General features: G+C 36.7%; 1 protein-coding gene across 1 annotated transcript in view; it reads right to left on the minus strand.

The window, feature by feature from the left end:
• PRIM2 (primase, DNA, polypeptide 2 (58kDa)) overlaps positions 1-17,193 on the minus strand; it is a gene marked incomplete at both ends in the record, with an annotated part of 31,786 nt that overhangs the window by 10,869 nt on the left and 3,724 nt on the right. Inside the window, one exon of the mRNA XM_009578169.1 lies at positions 13,847-13,967. Coding sequence (XP_009576464.1) covers positions 13,847-13,967 — 121 coding nt within the window. The remainder of the gene's footprint in view (positions 1-13,846; positions 13,968-17,193) is intronic.

Consider the following 17,193-nt stretch of genomic DNA (forward strand, 5'->3'; position numbering starts at 1 on the left):
GAAAGCTGAACAAAACAGTTACTACAGATTACTCTAGAAACGTCACCACATACATATTAGAGTCGCACGTGACTGAAGAGCTAACAGAAGATCCTGAGAAACACGGCAACAAGTTTTCTTCCATTTACAAATCAGGATGCTAACGACAGACTCAATTTTACAGAAACTTGTTAACAAATGTTTCTCTAGATTCAATCACAGGATTAGCAGGGAACAGTATTTCAGTGTTTACAGACCATTTTATGAAGCTTACGTCCAAAACAGCAGCCAGTAAATTCTACTTGCAGTGTAATTACATCCTGCACAAACTATCCTATCAGCTTTTATGCTGTTGTACTAAGGAACAATATAAACATTTCCAAAGTTACTGCATTCACTGCTATGTGACGAATAAATTAATTTTGGAAACATTCTTAAACCTCAACCACTACAAAAGAACTTAACACCTTGATTATCCAAAGAATTTTTCTTCTTGAATAACATATGGATATCATTTTTAAAATTACGCTATTAATTTCCCAATTTTTTCTTCCCTTATGCCCCAAAAGAATGTCTGAAATATTTACAGAAAAAGAGAGGACATTTGATGACACCATTCTCCTTGTCTATACTAAGTTTCTTCCAAGAATCCAAAACTGCCAATTGCTAAGAACTGAGGATCTACAAGGATCAGGTTAGGACTTGCTGTTCTTTCATCATTTCCAAGCCATTAGATAAATGGCAATCAAGTGTCACCTGATCAACCACTGAGTGCTACAATACATTATCACACACGTAGTGTGGGTACCCTTCCCACCTCTTCCATCATAAGCTGAAGAACGTTGTGTAGTAGATACCTATTCTCCACTGCCTGTCTGGTACAGCTGCCATTTCATATTACTTTAGAAATCCAGGGTTACAGCAGAACATCTCCCTGCAGACACAGACTGTATTCCAAATGTTGTCTAGTTGTTTTCAGCTAGATTAGCAGGAAGGATGTTTTTATTCATCATCTCATTTTTACTGCAGCCTTTTTTGCAATTTTTATTTCAAAGCACGTAACTTTTTCAAAGCCAGAAAAGAATGTGCTTCAAAACAGAGGAGTGTGTATAGTACCCAGTACAGAAGGAGTCAACCTTACAGTGAACTCTAAAGGTCCTATTTAACTCAAACAATGAACCACACAAAGCTATTTAATAAGAATCATAGTGCTCTAGTGCACTAAAGGGGGCATAAGTAACTGTACAGTTTGTGTTTTAGTTTGACTTTAGTTTCACAAGTCAATTTTAAGCAATAAAAGCTATCTTCTAAGGGTCCATTTAAATTTCTGCAGATAATCAGCATCTGTTTCTAATCAAACCGAGATGATTACCAAATTAAAACTTTTAATTAGCATTTTGCATAATTTACAAACTCTTGTTCATTATGTTTATGAAGGTGAAAAGGGACATCCCCAGTAGCTATATATTCTTCAGTCACATTTATTACTTAATTCCACAATTTTATAGAACATCACCAACACCATATGTGAAATAAATACATGCAACTAGAATTACTGCAGCAAAATGCTAGTTTTTTCCACGACTAATAACAAAGTCATGCTTATAGTTCAAGGATCCATTAGAGAAGTGTAAATAAAGACCAATCCCCATTCCATCCTGTCTGTGCACAAAAAAAATGGCAAGTGCATGTTCTCCTCTCCTTCCATCCAACACTTCTCCATCTTAGATTTACAAGATGTACTTATGTTCTCCTGTGAATCAAGCTTTATTAAAAATCTCTATATGAGAATACTATAATTCGGTTTAAGCCTAAATGTTTTAATCAAACCTCACCCCATCTACCCACACCCCACAGTGTTAACTCACTAGAATACTCAGGTTGTTTTGCAATCAACCCAATTATTTTATGAGGCTGCTTGGCAAAAGACATTACTTCACTATTACTTTGCAAACAGACTTGCCAGTTGGCCTACCAAATCCTCAGACTGCCATACAACAGCCTAAAGAGTACTACCTACTGGTTGAACTGGATTCCCACACTGCTAATAGTTCTGAGGAAAGAGGTCTCCCCAGGATTTTCTTCCCCTAATACATAACTACAGTCAACTACAAGAGATAGCCATAAACCTAGAGATCAATGGGCTTTTTTTCTTTATCTGGGACAAAAAAACAATTTTAGAAAAGAAACAGTCAATTCTGTGACGAAGAAGCCACTTGGTTTCATTTCAATTAAATCCATCTTCTGAAACTTGAATGATTAAACTGAGAAATTCATTATCTCCTTTGAAATGAAATACTTTAGGATTAGAATAACCAGTTACATTTTTTACAGTGCTAATGGTATACATGTTTCACTGTCTTATTTAAACAAACTCTAGCATTTAAAAAAAAAAATACTCCTAAGCCTTTCCACATACACTTTTGTTTCTATTATGACTTTATGCATGGAGCTGAGTGACAGAATATGTATTTTTAGCTTAACTTCAGCAATAAGGCACTATTTCCCACTTAGACATGCATCACTTCTGACCTTTGCTGTCACTTGTCACCCATCATTGGTTTTCAAGCAAAGGGACAAATGTAACATTCAAGTAGCAGGAAACTAAGATAAAATTCAGAATCATTTCCTTCACAAATGCAAACTGCAGCCTACTTGGACATAGTTACTATTTTAGCTTGGCATAAGTTTCCACTCAGTAAAATTAGGCTCTAGACAGTTTCCACTTTTAAGCATTTTTCCCCATCCTGTTTGGGAAAGGAAGAAATATTATTTGATGCTTCTGAAATGCAAAGCCATAAATCCAATCAGAAGAACATTTTATACACCTGGTACCAAAATGGATAATTACAGCCACGGCCTTTTAGCAGCTAGACACGACATTGAGTATTTTCTTTCACCTATATCTGTCCTTATTAAGGACACAAACTAGTTGCATTCTCATTATCCAAATCTGACTTTAGGATCTTCCGTATCCAATAAAGGCAGTCATAAAGCATCTTTTCAAGAAGCTAAACTACAAATATTTATACAACTGCCCCACTACTGAGATAAATGCTTTTGAAGAAAGCATAATACTGATATCAGAAAGTCTCTCATAGGAGTGCTCTGATCATAAAAATGGAAATTAAAGAAGTTTAATTTCTACTGCTTAAAGCTGCTAAAAAAGTACTTCAACCGCAACATCAAAGAAGAGCTACTGTGGAAAAAAAAAATTAACTCCACTAATGCATTTTGCTCTTTCCTTTTATTTTTCAGTTCTTATTCTTTCCTCTCAAATGCTGGCAGATGCACTACAGAGCGTTAGCTCCCCCAACTGACTATTCCCATCTGCTGTTCCTTCCCCATTACTACGATCCAAAGCATTTTATTAAAAGAATGTGCTTTATAACAGCATTAAAAAAAATTAAGATGGTTAATTTTGCAACAACTGGCAGTTACCCAAAAATATGGCATCTAACCTAGAAGTTATAAAAAAAGTCATATTTTTTAAAAATTTCAAGAGGCTTTTCAGAGGTGAAGAAGTTCTAAGATAATTTAAACAGGATCTTTTATGCTCCGTGGAAACAGCAACACAGAAAGATGCATTCAAGAAGAAATATACTACACTTCGAAGTTTATTTCTTCTGCACACTGCAGAAAGATAACACAGAAAAGCAGCATTGCAGGAAATGGAAATTCAATTATACATCATCCTTATACCACACATAAAGATATGATAATAACTACTAATTTTCATTTCTTGCAGAAGCAACAAAGAGGAAACATGTCTATTTCAAGGAATGAACAGTCCGAAGATAAGATGAAGAAGGGTCACAGGAAATCAGAACAGTCAAGATGATGACTGAACATCACTGAAAAATAAATTTAGGATAAAACTTTACATTCTATTCCACTCCACATTCCAGTATATCAAGTTAAATTCCTGGAAAGGTACAGCAACAAATCAAAGCATCCGATAGCACTTAGGAAAAAACACAGGAGACAAGTAACCGCCCACGTGGATCTGTCAAAAAACAAATTGCGCTAAGCCAATCTCATTGCTTTTATGACAGTGCAACAGACCTCAGGGATAGGGAAAAAAGCAGGTGTCATACTGTGTCAAAAGCCCTTAAAGCCACTCTCATAAGTCACTTTCATGAGCAAATGACCAAACAGTTCCACTGAATCTTCTATAACCTGGGTGCAAAACCAATTGGAAAAGCCATGCATGGAAGAATTTACCTCAAAAATAGCAGAATATATTAAGCTAAGTTCCACAATTACTTAATTTTAAACTAAAATTGTATAATTTAGTTACTAGCTTGTACATTAAAATAGGAGCAGATGACATATTTAAATGCCATGAGGCTGCAGAAAATGCAAGGGCTCTGGAGAAAGGGATCAGACAAGAGCATCTGGTCTAAAATTGAAGGCTTATTTCAGCAGAGACATTGCAAGATTCTACATCTGAGCCAGTTCTGTACAAACAGAGGAAGAGCTGACTAACAGAGAGTGCTGAGAAAAGCAGTTGTGAGACCTCCCCACCTCCAGCTTGGGAGTCGCTATATCATGCTATTGGAGGTGGGGGGAGTGCAAAAAATATGTGAATTTAATCTCCAAGTCATCTTAGAATTGGTAATGGTTCAGCTGGAATATTCTGACCAGCTGATACTGCACTTAAAAAAAGATGTTGCCCCATTAAAAAATGGCAAAGGACACCCACAGAAATGACAAACCACCACACACAAAGAAAGAAGAAACAAGAAGAAAACATAATTAGAATCATCTTACATATAGAAGGCAAATACAAAGAGGAAGGGGAAAAAAAACAACCCACCTTTCTCAATTAGTGGATAGAACAAGAAGAAATAGACTTACATTACTGGAAGGTAGAGTTAGGTTTGACATTAGGGAAAAAAAGTTATAAGGAAAGTAAAGCAGCAGAATAATGACCACCACTGAGAGACATGAATGTACAGGTGCCGGGGGCTTTGCAAGCAAAGCAGTGAAGTTTTCACACACAAGGCAAATGAAACAACTGTCATCTTCAAAGTGCTATTGAAAGAGTCAAAGACAAAAAGAGAAGAAATATATAGTGTTTTGAAAGCAACCACAGAACATTTTGGTCCACATGAACAGAAGAGAGACCCTTAAACAGCCCCCAGAGAGAGACAAAGTCTGACTGGTTAAGATGAACAAGTTTCATGGCAAGTTTTCACAAGAACCAAGTGGAAAGGAACCAGAAGTTCACTGTCTCTTCCAAATCAACACAAGATGTATCACCAACCTACAGAGACCTTCAGCTGCAGATACTGAAAGGATAGATCTTTCCTGTGGTGTCTAAGAACAAGTGGTAGGTGTTGGACAGTTAAAATTATGCAAAGCAAAGCAGACAAAAGGCTGAAACTCAGATTGAGGGCTTCAAAGAAGATACTTCTGACAGTGCCAAGGAGTAATGATGTTCTAAGGAAAAGTACAGCTTTGCTACACTAAACATAAGGTAGGAAAACACCCAAAAGAGAAAGTGGGAAAGACAAAACTAATTGAAAACAAAGAGCTAGTAGCAAAAAAATATTTTTAACTATCAGGTAAGGGTTGAGACCATAGTAACAGTGATACCACACATCCATGAAAAAGAAGAAAATTTGAAGAACTGGATCCCATTGCCCTCACCACAGAAACAGAACAGGTAAGTTACAAGAAAATAATCAAAACATCCACAGCCATAGACAATAAGAGAAGAAAAGCATGAATGAGTAGACTAGAAAGTAGTTTCAGTAGAGGAAGAAAAAGCTGTAGCTGAGAAACAGCAGGACTTGAAGTTAGGACAAAGAAAAAGCAAGCATTATAACTGCTATGTACAGTTAATTTCGTGATGAAGTATTGAATACAATATTGGCAGGAGAGCTCATTACTTGAAGACAGACAGTGAATTGTTAAATTTTCTTCAAAATTTAAATCCTGTCAAAAGAAAGATTATGAACAGCTTACGTGCATTATCAGTTTCACTGAAGCAGACTACAGCATGGAAAAATCTCCCAGAATTTAAGAGCAAAATTAGGCATCGCTTCTACTGAGATTTGTACGCAGGAAGTAGGAATGCAAGATGCTCAGATGGATAAGTTACAGAGGGTTACTTTGTGAAAGGAGAAGGAGGACCAGACTAATTTGAGAAACAGGAGAGAAGAGCAAAGATCTATTCCAGGAACTGAAGTTAAAGGCCCCAGAATATGTGGCAGTTGTCTAAAAAGGAATTAGATAAGTGACAGTTCCTATACGAAAAGTTTCATGAAAAGGCATTGAAGAGGAAAGTTCTGTTCGTTGTCATTTTAGGGAACAGAAGGATTCAGCAACAGCAGAGGAAAAAGTCAAATTCATGGAAAGAAAGAAGTGTTACTAATCACAGAAATTAACATGTAAGTTAAATTCACAAGGAATGAAAAGAAAGATAATTTAGACTTCTGCTAGTAGAGTTTCCTTTTGAGGAAACATTACTCCAAATACTAATCTACAGCAATTGGCATGTTAGTTGCCAATCCAGGGGACTCCACTTCAGCAAAGCTAAGATACCAGTATAACTAGGTAACTTTTGACCCAATTTCTCCTGTAATGCTATAAAGGTGTAAAAAAAACTCTAAAGAGAATACTCTTACCACTTTTCCAAAACATCTTAAAACAACTGCTGAAAGAAGCAGAATATTTTAGAGGTGCCTATTTATATTTCAGAAGCATGCAAAAATCCAGCCTAAGATGTAGGAGTTACCATGCAATATGACATAGACACAGCCTTGAAGGGCAAGAAAAAGATAAGCAGCATACAGAGTGAAGGAAAGAATAAATTTACTCCATTTTTATGGCTTCAGGTTATCATCATCATGATGATTAATTACCTCCCCAGTGTTACATCCTGTAAGACCACATACGTGAACAATAGGAAGCTCAACACCTTAAATCAGGAATTTCTGGGAACACCAATGACCTAGATATCTTGCAATTTTCCTCAAACTTACACATGCACTGAAAGCTTTTCAGTAACAACTTGTGGCAGTTGCCATAAATACTCTGATTATGTCAAAAAGACTACCAGAATGTCAAATTGATAAACTAGGATTTATCTCACACTATGAAGGTCTAAAAGCACTATTATAACAAAAAAGTGTAAGTATGGTCATTTGTCAAGGGCTTCTGAAATGGGCATGCATAACCAGCTAGAAAAAAAAAGGGAAAAGGACAAGTGAAAAGGTTGGGGTAGGAACAGGGGGACGAATGAGGGGGTGCATACATAGCAGGGCATGTGGAAAACCACACAGACAATCAATCTCACTGATAAAGTTACATGGCAAAATGGGGCTTGGGCATTGTTGTGGTTTAACCTGGCAGGCAGCCAAATACCACGCAGCCGCTTGCTCACTCCCCCCCTCCTCCAGTGGGATGGGGAGAGAATGAGAAGGGTAAGAGCGAGAAAAAGCCGTGGGTTGAGATAAAGACAGTTTAATAGAACAGAAAAGGGAAAATAATAATAATAATAATAATGATAAAATATACCCTATGAGTGATGGACAATGCAATTGTTCACCACCCGTGCTGACCGATAACCAGGTAGCGATCGCTACTTCCTGGATCACGCCTACCATTCCTATACTGCCCACGATGTCACATGGTATGGAATACCCTGTTGGCCAGCTGGGCCAGCTATCCCGGTTATGTTCCCTCCTAGCCTCTGAGTTTGGTAGAGCATGGAAGCTGTCCTTGACAGGGCACTTAGCAACAACTGAAAACATCAGTGTGTGATCAAACATTCTCCTCATACTAAATCCAAAACACAGCACTAGGAAGAAATTTAACTCTATCCCAGCTGAAACCAGGGCAGGCATAATGTCAACTGACTCCAAACAGGTCTTGTATCACAATCTGGCAGAAATAAAATCAGGCACTCCTAACTTAAACAAAGGAAAACATCAGATGCCCACACCTTGTGGCAAGAAAGAAGAATGACTTTCTAGTTAAAGCCCAAGTGTCACTTACCTGTAAAACCATTTACTTTATATAATTCCGTCATATACTTGCTTTGAGATTAAAATATTTTCTTCAATGACTATAATATTTAAAATACTCACTATATTTCCCTTTAAATATCTTCAAAATCTATATTAGTGGCTTTTACTGCCAGAAACTGTCAGGCATCATTGCTGTAATTACTCATTTATAGTAAGATTTTAATGCTTTAATCTCCTAAATTAATGTAAATCTCAACTGCACACCTGTGTTTGCATATTCTCTTTGATGGGCTCTGTCAGCTTAAGTGTCAGCTTTTACTTCTCTCGAGTGCTGCTTAAGGATTTCCTGTGCTCCCTATGTGACTGACTTTGCACATAGACTATTTAAATAGACTATTTAATATGCCTTGAGAGCTGAAAGTTACATGCCATACATAAAAAGCTTCAGTATTTATATAGATGATGAGAGCACTGTGCCTTAAAAACCTTTTTTCTTTTTTTTTTTTTTTAAAGTACATAAAGTATAGAATAGACTGAAAACATTCTGAAATACCTTCAGAACCATTCCATGATTCTCCTGTTATTGTGAGAGAAAACCATTCAACATATAAGGGGAAAACACTCTTAACGTCTAGATTAAAAATAAGCAAGCTCTAGAAAGAGGGAACAGATTAGTAACTATTCCTTGTTCACTAAAAAGAAAGAGACAATTATACAGCCAAATCTTCTTCTCCTATTGAATGCCCCATATTAAAATGTCAAGAAAGGCCATGTAGCACTCCCCCCCTTTCAGGACAAGGAAACATCAAAAGCAGGAAACTCTCCCATATGAACATATTCAAAGGCTGACAAACCACATAACGCTAAAATAACATTAACTTACACGACCAGGTGAAAAAGGAGTCAGTCATGGATCCATGTGTGGTGGTTTTTAAAAAAAACAGTAAGCTTAGTTTTAAGGCAAGAGTATTTCTATCAAACAGCAAGACATGCATTAACCAGTCTTCCACTCTCCTCTCCCTTAAGAAGTTCCCGAAAATTTGGTGGACACTTGACAGCAAGCCATCTATGAAGCATTACATAACAAGTCAAGACAGATAAGATAATAGAATGAGGTCCAGAAATTACAGTGCCAAATAAGGATAAAAATAAGCTTTACTGAACAAGAAAACTGCAGAATTACTGAATAGAAAGTTTAGCAAATGTTCCTTTAAGTCCAATGCTCTAAGCTGAGCAACTAGATCCCTTTTGCAAGACAGCAGGATTTTAACTAACATGAAGCAAATGCTATTCAAATTGCCATTTTCCCAGGGAACAGGTAACATCAAGAGAAATACCCAACAACTGGTTGTCAATTAGATGACACCGCTCTAAGAAAACTACATTTTAAATGAGCTAGTAAATACCTATAATAATATTTATCAAAATATTATTTCCTGTTGTAAAAGTGTCATGTAACAAATGCTGCTCCCAGGCCAAGCCTAACCACTGCCCAAGTCAAGCCTAACCACTCCCAGAAAAACACAAGGAAAGGACTTCTACTGCACAATGTATCATAGAGTGAGAGTATGTGTATATCATTTCTATTTGCCCCCAAAGGTTCTAACTACTGTCAAAGGTAAAGTTCAAAAGTTAAATTTCTTCCATGTCTATTTACTGGAAGGAGGCTAATATTGTAAACATCACCTTTGACACCATGGTTCAACTACAACTTATTTCCTGAAGAAACATAGGGTAAATTCTGAATTGTTTACATTCTCAGTACAATAATTTTGAGGGGGAAGCTATTGATGAAAGGTGTATAAATGATTTTGTTAAGATAGAAATCACCTTCAAAATTGAATCTCTTGATTTTTAAAAAGATACCAAAAAGAACAGAAGAGATACATCTAAAAAAGTTTAAAAGTGTCTGAAGAGCACAAATCTTAAATAATTTATTTTCTAATGCAATACCAACAGCTTTAAGTTTAGTTTAAAACTGTTGGTATTGCATTAGAAAATAAATGATTGCATTAGAAAATAAATTACGGAAATTAAGACAGCTACTCCCAGATACTACGAAGTACACTAGCCTGTATTATTTTTGTACTATTTGCAAGCAAAACAGCACTTCATTAAAACACCTTTCTTTGCCAAAAAAAAGTTGCCAAAAAAAAGTTGTGGTTTTGTATTTTGATTAAGAGCCCAACACTCATTACACTACACAGAATGCTTTAACCAAAAGGAATAAAGAAAATGGTTTCAGTCCTGACCCAAACTGTGGCCAAAAATCAAAAGTTGAAGCAAGTTATTGTTGGAGATGTTGAATACATCCTCTCAGAAGTTGAGACCATTGAGTTTTTCAAACTGAGAAGTTACAAGAGTAAAATTCCAAATAATACTCATCAGTCTCTATTCTTGGGCACAACCTCAGCCCTTGCCAACAGTGACCTGACAACCTCTTCTTATCCAACCTAACATATCCATGCTTAAAGAAAAGGGAAACACCACTGCCATTTACATAACTTCTTTCCCCTCTACCATTTACAAGTAACTGGAAGAGTGTCGGTTGTCAAAGGCTCCAGTAGGGTCTCAATCTCAGTAACAGCTGAACATCTACATTGGAGTTTAAAATAAAAGTGTAAATAATTAAAAATGTACAGAAGTTGCAACAAAGGAACCAAATGAGGCTGTCATTTCACACTATGGTACAGTTACAATTAACACCTCACCACCACCAAAAAAAAAAAAAAAAAAAAAAGAGTGAGAATGAGGTCCATCATTCCCGCTCCCCCACTATTATTCCTGCTTTCCTTCTACCCTCTACCTTTCTTGACATTTTATTCAATACCCCATGCTCTACCTCTTGCCCATGCTGGCATAAATTGGTAGGATAATATAAACACTAGTATTTCAGAGCAGTGTAAAATTTTCAGCACCAAACCAATGTTCCAGCAGGCTGAACAGCACCAGTCCAGGCATCTTGCGCACTTGCCAGAAAACAGACTGGCCAAAGCTATTTCCTTCCTACAAGTCATTAAAATGCAATCTACCTGTTAGTAGTTCAAAAAACTGTCTCAAATACAAACTCAAAGCAAACTTTCATTTTTTTCAGAAATCCCAGGTTCCAGAGGCTTCTCACAGAAATACTAAAGATGGACTAACTCCATGCAGTGACAGCTTTGTAAAAACATTTCAAGGAAGAACCTACCTAAGCTTCAAACTTCCATAATTTATACTAAATGTAGAGGAGCTTATTCTCACAAACATTGCAAAAATTTTGAATGATCATAATCCTATGCATATTCAAACACAAATTCATTACACTGAAGTCACCATCTTTAATCTGAATACTTTGAACAGTTTATAGCCCCCCTTTTACAAGTAAAGGGCATCTTTATAATCAGGTACAGCTCCCCAGAGCAAATATTTACTTATTTTAACAAAACCCCTCCCATGTATTTTGCTCCATTAGCAATACAAACGTCAGTCACAGGACATAAGAAATCCTATTATAAAAGTGAAAACATTCATTTTCATTACATTTCATTTCCATTTTTATTTTCAGAAAGTTCTTCTTTTTTGATAAAAATTCTCTTTAATCATGAGATCAGACCTACTATAATTTCAAATTCTTCACAGCTGACTGTCATATAAAAAATTCAGAGAGTCTGATACTTTTTCTTCTAGTTGTTAACAACTTCATTCTTTCCAAAAAGTGGCTAAATAAGATGTTTGGCGCTACAGTCTTCAAAGAAGATCTTAACAGCTGCTTAAATATTATCCCTGAGTGGGAATGAAGACTTCTTGATTCTATAAAGCAATAATTTTCAATCCATAATTCACAAAACCTCAGGAATTAGTCTGCAAAACCTCTGCAAAAAAGTATAAGAATACACATCTCACTTTCCCATGCATGTAAGCAAACATGAAAAGAAGTGACAGTTACTGAATTCTCAGTGTTTAGCTTCACTTTGTTGCTGCTGTATATGAAGACAACTGTGACAAAACTGTACAAAAGGATCCACTTATTCCCCCTCTCCACAAAAAAGTTGACCGGTTCTTTTATAAAATACTGAGAATTGCTTCTTACTGTGGTTCTTAGAATTGTTAACTGGAGACATAGCTATGCCAGACTACACCAAGGTCTGAACTTCAGCAGCTCTGGCCTATCTCAGATTGCAATTCTGAAATGCAGAACCACTATCTAGCAAAAGCAAGGCGTCTGTCTTCTCTTTAAAGAGATTTAACTAACTTTCTTAGGATACCTTAAGCAATTAAAATCCAATAGGAGAATTCCTATCAGTTTACTCATACAGAAACTGGACTGTAATATCAGAACTTATTTCCTTTTCCTGGAGACCATTCCCTTTTCTAACAGGCAGAACACAAAGTTTAATTTCCATCTTGTTTTATGCACAGTAAGGCATGAAACTTCTAACAGAGAAGTAAGAATAGCACAGTTCATCTTCATTTCCCTTTTAAAGCCTTTTACAAATACAACACTGAGAAAAAGAATACTGCTTTTACAATGGCCTTATTTTTCAGTGGCCCCTACAAAGCACCATAGAGTTTAGAACTACTTCAGATATGTACGGAATTCCTTAGTAATATTCAAATATTTTGTACATGATAGTGCGAGGAGGGATCAGTTTTGCTTAAATTCCCACCAGAATTGGAAGGGGGGAAAACAATAGAAGCAGGGAAGTAGATTTTCAATGAAATGATGCTTTGTTGCCTCAATTGACCTGAGAAAGAAATACCTTCTTAATCATTTTGACATATTGAAGGCACACTCAATAGCACAGAATCAAGGCATTCTCCCAGTGTTTTCCAGCAACCTGTAAACATTAATTTATTCTCACAAGCCTGAATGCTGAAACTGTGACAGAACATATGAGACTGGGGAATAAGCAGTGGAAATACAGCTCCACAAACACACCATCGCTGAAAGGTCTGTTGAATGACAGAATGATATTTCTAATAGTCTCTCAAAGACCCAGGAAAGCCCATGTGTTACTGTTTAGCTAGACAAATTAATTCTCAACACTGCACAAGTCATCTTTCATCATCAATATGCACTGGTGCCAGATCTTTCAATCCAGCAACATATAATGTGTAAGTCAGCCGCATATTTTAGAATATTTAATTAGAAGAACTTAAATAGAAGAACTTAAGCAGTATTTTAAAAGAAAGGGTTTTTTCAGTAGAATGATGATTGTACGTTAATTTTTATTAATTTAAGTTTACTCTCAGAGCTACAGGCAAAGCTGGAGCTCTCTAACAAAATAATTTATAGCTGAAATGCAAAATTTTACTGAACTCATTAATGCAGAAACTGCAATAGACATTTGCCTTTAATCCACTCAGACAAATGAAGCAGTATATAACAGCAGGAACCCTTTTGTAATATCCCGAAAGCATCTCAAAAGCAACAGTTGTTTGTCTACACAGATTTGGTATTTTTAAGGTTTTTCGTAAGTTGGTAAAGAACTAGAATGACATTGTTTGTTAACTTGCATTTGTAATTACACATTTTTCAGTTAAGTGTTTGTTGACTGAAGCAGATTGAACTTCTCTTGTTGCAGCACAAAATTACATCACTTAATCCTCATTTCTGTGGCATGACTATTCTCCAAGTTCAGTTGTTCTTCGCTATTTAAAGGACAGCTTGTTTTCTTCAACATGGCACAATATTTCTTCATTGTACAAGTAACGTCACAATTAATCTGATGAGGCAAATACATTATGAAGCCTACTTCTTTTAGTTCTTTAAAGCTCACAGAACTTTAAAGCCACAAGGGCACTTTTTATTTTTTAAACGGAAGTACTAGAACTACCTTAATGAGGATTATAAAAATCATCAGGCACATGCTATATAACACAAATCCAGAAAGCAACATACTTACAGCTTCAAAAGATAAGTTAACATGTTCCAGGAATTTCTGCCTTAAACTGTCAGTCAGTTCATTGAAACGATATCGCAAGAGATCCATTTCTTGTTGAAGAAACCAACGTCTGAGATCCTCACTGCAAAGAAATGATTAAAAAAAAACATAATATGTTTTCTGATTATGCATTCCCTCTTTCTTTATAAACCAGATGTCAAACCTAGTGAACACAGTATTAAATGTAGTGCTGACTTTGGCATGGGACACGCAAACTGAGGAGCTTGGAAGGGAAGGTAGGAAACCTTCAGGAAGGAGCACTCGATCAGAGAAGACTTTTGAAGAGACAATACACAAAGAAGCATGACTGCGGATGTTTTCGAAAAACAGAGGTAGTCACTCTCAACACTAAAAATTGCCCCGTAGGTATCAAAGCTGTTACTCTCTTTTAAATAATACCATTTCTTACTTGTTTTAGATAAGAATAACCAACTGCAGATAACAATCTCCTTCACTATTTAAAGGACAGGTTTTTTTCTTCAACATGGCACAATATTTATTCATTGTACAATTAACATCACAATTAATCTAATGAGGCAAATACATTACGAAGCCTACTTCTTTTAATTCTCACTTTTGGGGTATCTCCAGCTGAAGGAACATGCACGCATCTCAGATACTATAACAACAGTGCTCTATGCTAGGCAAAAAATAGCCTGGAGGCAGGCAAAAGGAAAATATGTGACAATGAACTTGGGTGAGGAACACAAACAGAACATCTAACACTTGACAAAAGAGCAAAAGGGGGTTAGCAACTGCAGGTGAGCAAGCAGGAGAATAAACAAGAACGCAGGGAGAGGAGTCAGTAGAAAGCACAAAAGAAAAACCACACTGAAGCCAGTCTTACTTTACCCTAAGTACTCATATTACTGTTTGCATACTGAATTGCTAACATCCCAGCACTCAGATTCCCAGGCATCACGTGGGATGCTATAGCAAAGTAGGTACCATACTAGTAACAAAAGCCACCCTGTACGTACAAGCACAGAATGCAGATGATACTGTATCTCGCTATTTCAGGGCATTCTTTTAAACTCCTCTGAGAGCTACGCTGTGGACTACTGCCATGACAATTCACAGAGCACAGAAATATGCAGTCTTACGTGTTCTTCTTATAATATTTAAGCATCTTTTCCCAGAGGGGACCAGTGAATTACAACAGAGTTGTCTGTGTTTTTGTGGACAAAACCTCTGCTTGAAATATGGCAGTATATTATTAATAAGTAATTATTATTCAAATTATAATTCCAGATGGAAAGGCTTTGTTACAGTGCTTTGTAAAGTATAACCCTGTGGACAGTTTCAGTGCTTGGGATGTATTAATAATCTGTGCAACTTAAAATGGAAGTTAATGCCCCTATGACTGATCTTCTGCAGTTCTTCTGTGATCATCTTGAACAGTAACAAAAACCTAGGACGCGACAGTTTTACTCTTTTCCTAACTCACCAGTTTTACACTGCACTTGTTTACCAAAGCCAAAAAAAAAAAAAAAAAAAAAGCAGCATAAAAGCATATACAGTTACTTGGGAGCCCAGCCAGTCTCTTGTTCTTCCTTTCCTTCAGAAGAGGAGATCAAAGGTTGTAATCCCACCTACCCACTTAAGTTATCATAGAATCATAGAATAGTTTGGGTTGGAAGGGACCTTTAAAGGTCATCTAGTCCAACCCCCTTGCTGTGGGCAGGGACATCTTCAACTAGATCAGGTTGCTCAGAGCCCCCTCCAACCTGACCTTGAATGTTTCCAGGGATGGGGCATCTACCACCTCTCCGGGCAACCTGTTCCAGTGTTTCACCACTCTCACTGTAAAAAATTTCTTCCTTATAGCTAGTCTAAATCTACTCCCTTTTAGTTTAAAAAAGTTACCAAAAGTAGAAAATACTACTGTTATCTCTAATACAATACACACACCTACCTGGATTCTTCCTACAGTTGACAAACTAGCTGATGTTACCGTGTATGTCCAGCATATACTTTAAAACTGACTTTCCTAGGAACATTATCATTAGGGCATTATTAATGTACATTTTTTCCTTATGTCTTCAGAAAATTGCTAAGTTTGGTAAAGAACTTACGTCTTTGTTCTGTGACACAGAAAAAAAAAAAAAAACAAACCCCACACCGCAAGCACAAAAGTATGTTTGAAAGTTTCCTGAATACAAGAGAGCGTTTCACCGTCAGAGTGGAAGCAAGATTTATTTCTTCCATCTTAAGTAAGGAAAGTGAAGATTATGCTCCTGTGACTTTCAAGATTCTTCATAGCTAATCTGGTAAAGTGAAGAGAGATGCAACAGACAGAAGCAAAAATGCATGGTCATCGCCAACATGCAAGTAAAATTCTCTTTAGAGCTGTGTTTGCCATGAAAGGGAATAAAACAAGATTATTCTATTTCCTGGTTTTGACAGATATAAGTGACACTACAAGAAGTGTGAAAGAAGGATATGGATGAGACTGTTCACTCCAGACTGTATAGACCATATCTTAGCAGCATTGTATGGGAATAAGCTTTAAAGTTTTGGATTTCAGAAGGCAGAAGAAGGACAGTCAAGAGATGATGACTGCATTACAAATTTAGCTGACAAGAATGGTGGAGCTGGCCACTTCAGACTGTGTGAAAACCAAACCGAAACAATCCAATCTGTAAGTGAGGACTGATACAAACTAGAAAAAAAAGTTGATGTAAACTCATACCCCTGGGTGGCACTGTTGGCCAACTAGAAACTTAAAAAGGCGGTGTCACAGGAAAACAAGCCTGTAAACACAACTGCCTGGCAGGCCACAGCGAACTGAATTCAAGTAGTTTGCAGTTATGACTATTTAAGTACGCTTTTTCAAACACTCCTACTTTAATAGCTTTCATCAACTAACCTAATGATTTATGCCAAGCTTATATTTCTGACCTAGTATGATAAAAACTTAGAGAACGGTATATTCTATTTGCTTCCCAATTTCATCTTTTGGGCAACATGCCAGTTCCAGAGCATAGAAATACCTCATCCCTGAAATAGCCACTTTTCAAGAGATAATGAAGAATGCTGGGTACAGGGTCACCTCACAGTGCTTAAGATGCTATTTTCCATTTTATGAGTAATCACTAAGTCCACCTTTTCAAAGAAAAAAAAGCTACTTTAAGTAGAAACTGACTATCAAGCTGTTTTATTGAAACACCGCATCAAACTATCTGTATATAAACAGGAACACAAAAATACATTTGCAAGTAGTTTAAAAAGAGTGCCCTGGGGCCCCATCCGAGGCCCCTCCTCCATAGGAAGGGGTCTTTCCCCCTAGACTACAAAGCCAGGCTCTT

Source organism: Fulmarus glacialis, unplaced genomic scaffold (assembly GCF_000690835.1).
Source record: "Fulmarus glacialis isolate BGI_N327 unplaced genomic scaffold, ASM69083v1 scaffold305, whole genome shotgun sequence".
NCBI lineage: Eukaryota > Metazoa > Chordata > Aves > Procellariiformes > Procellariidae > Fulmarus > Fulmarus glacialis.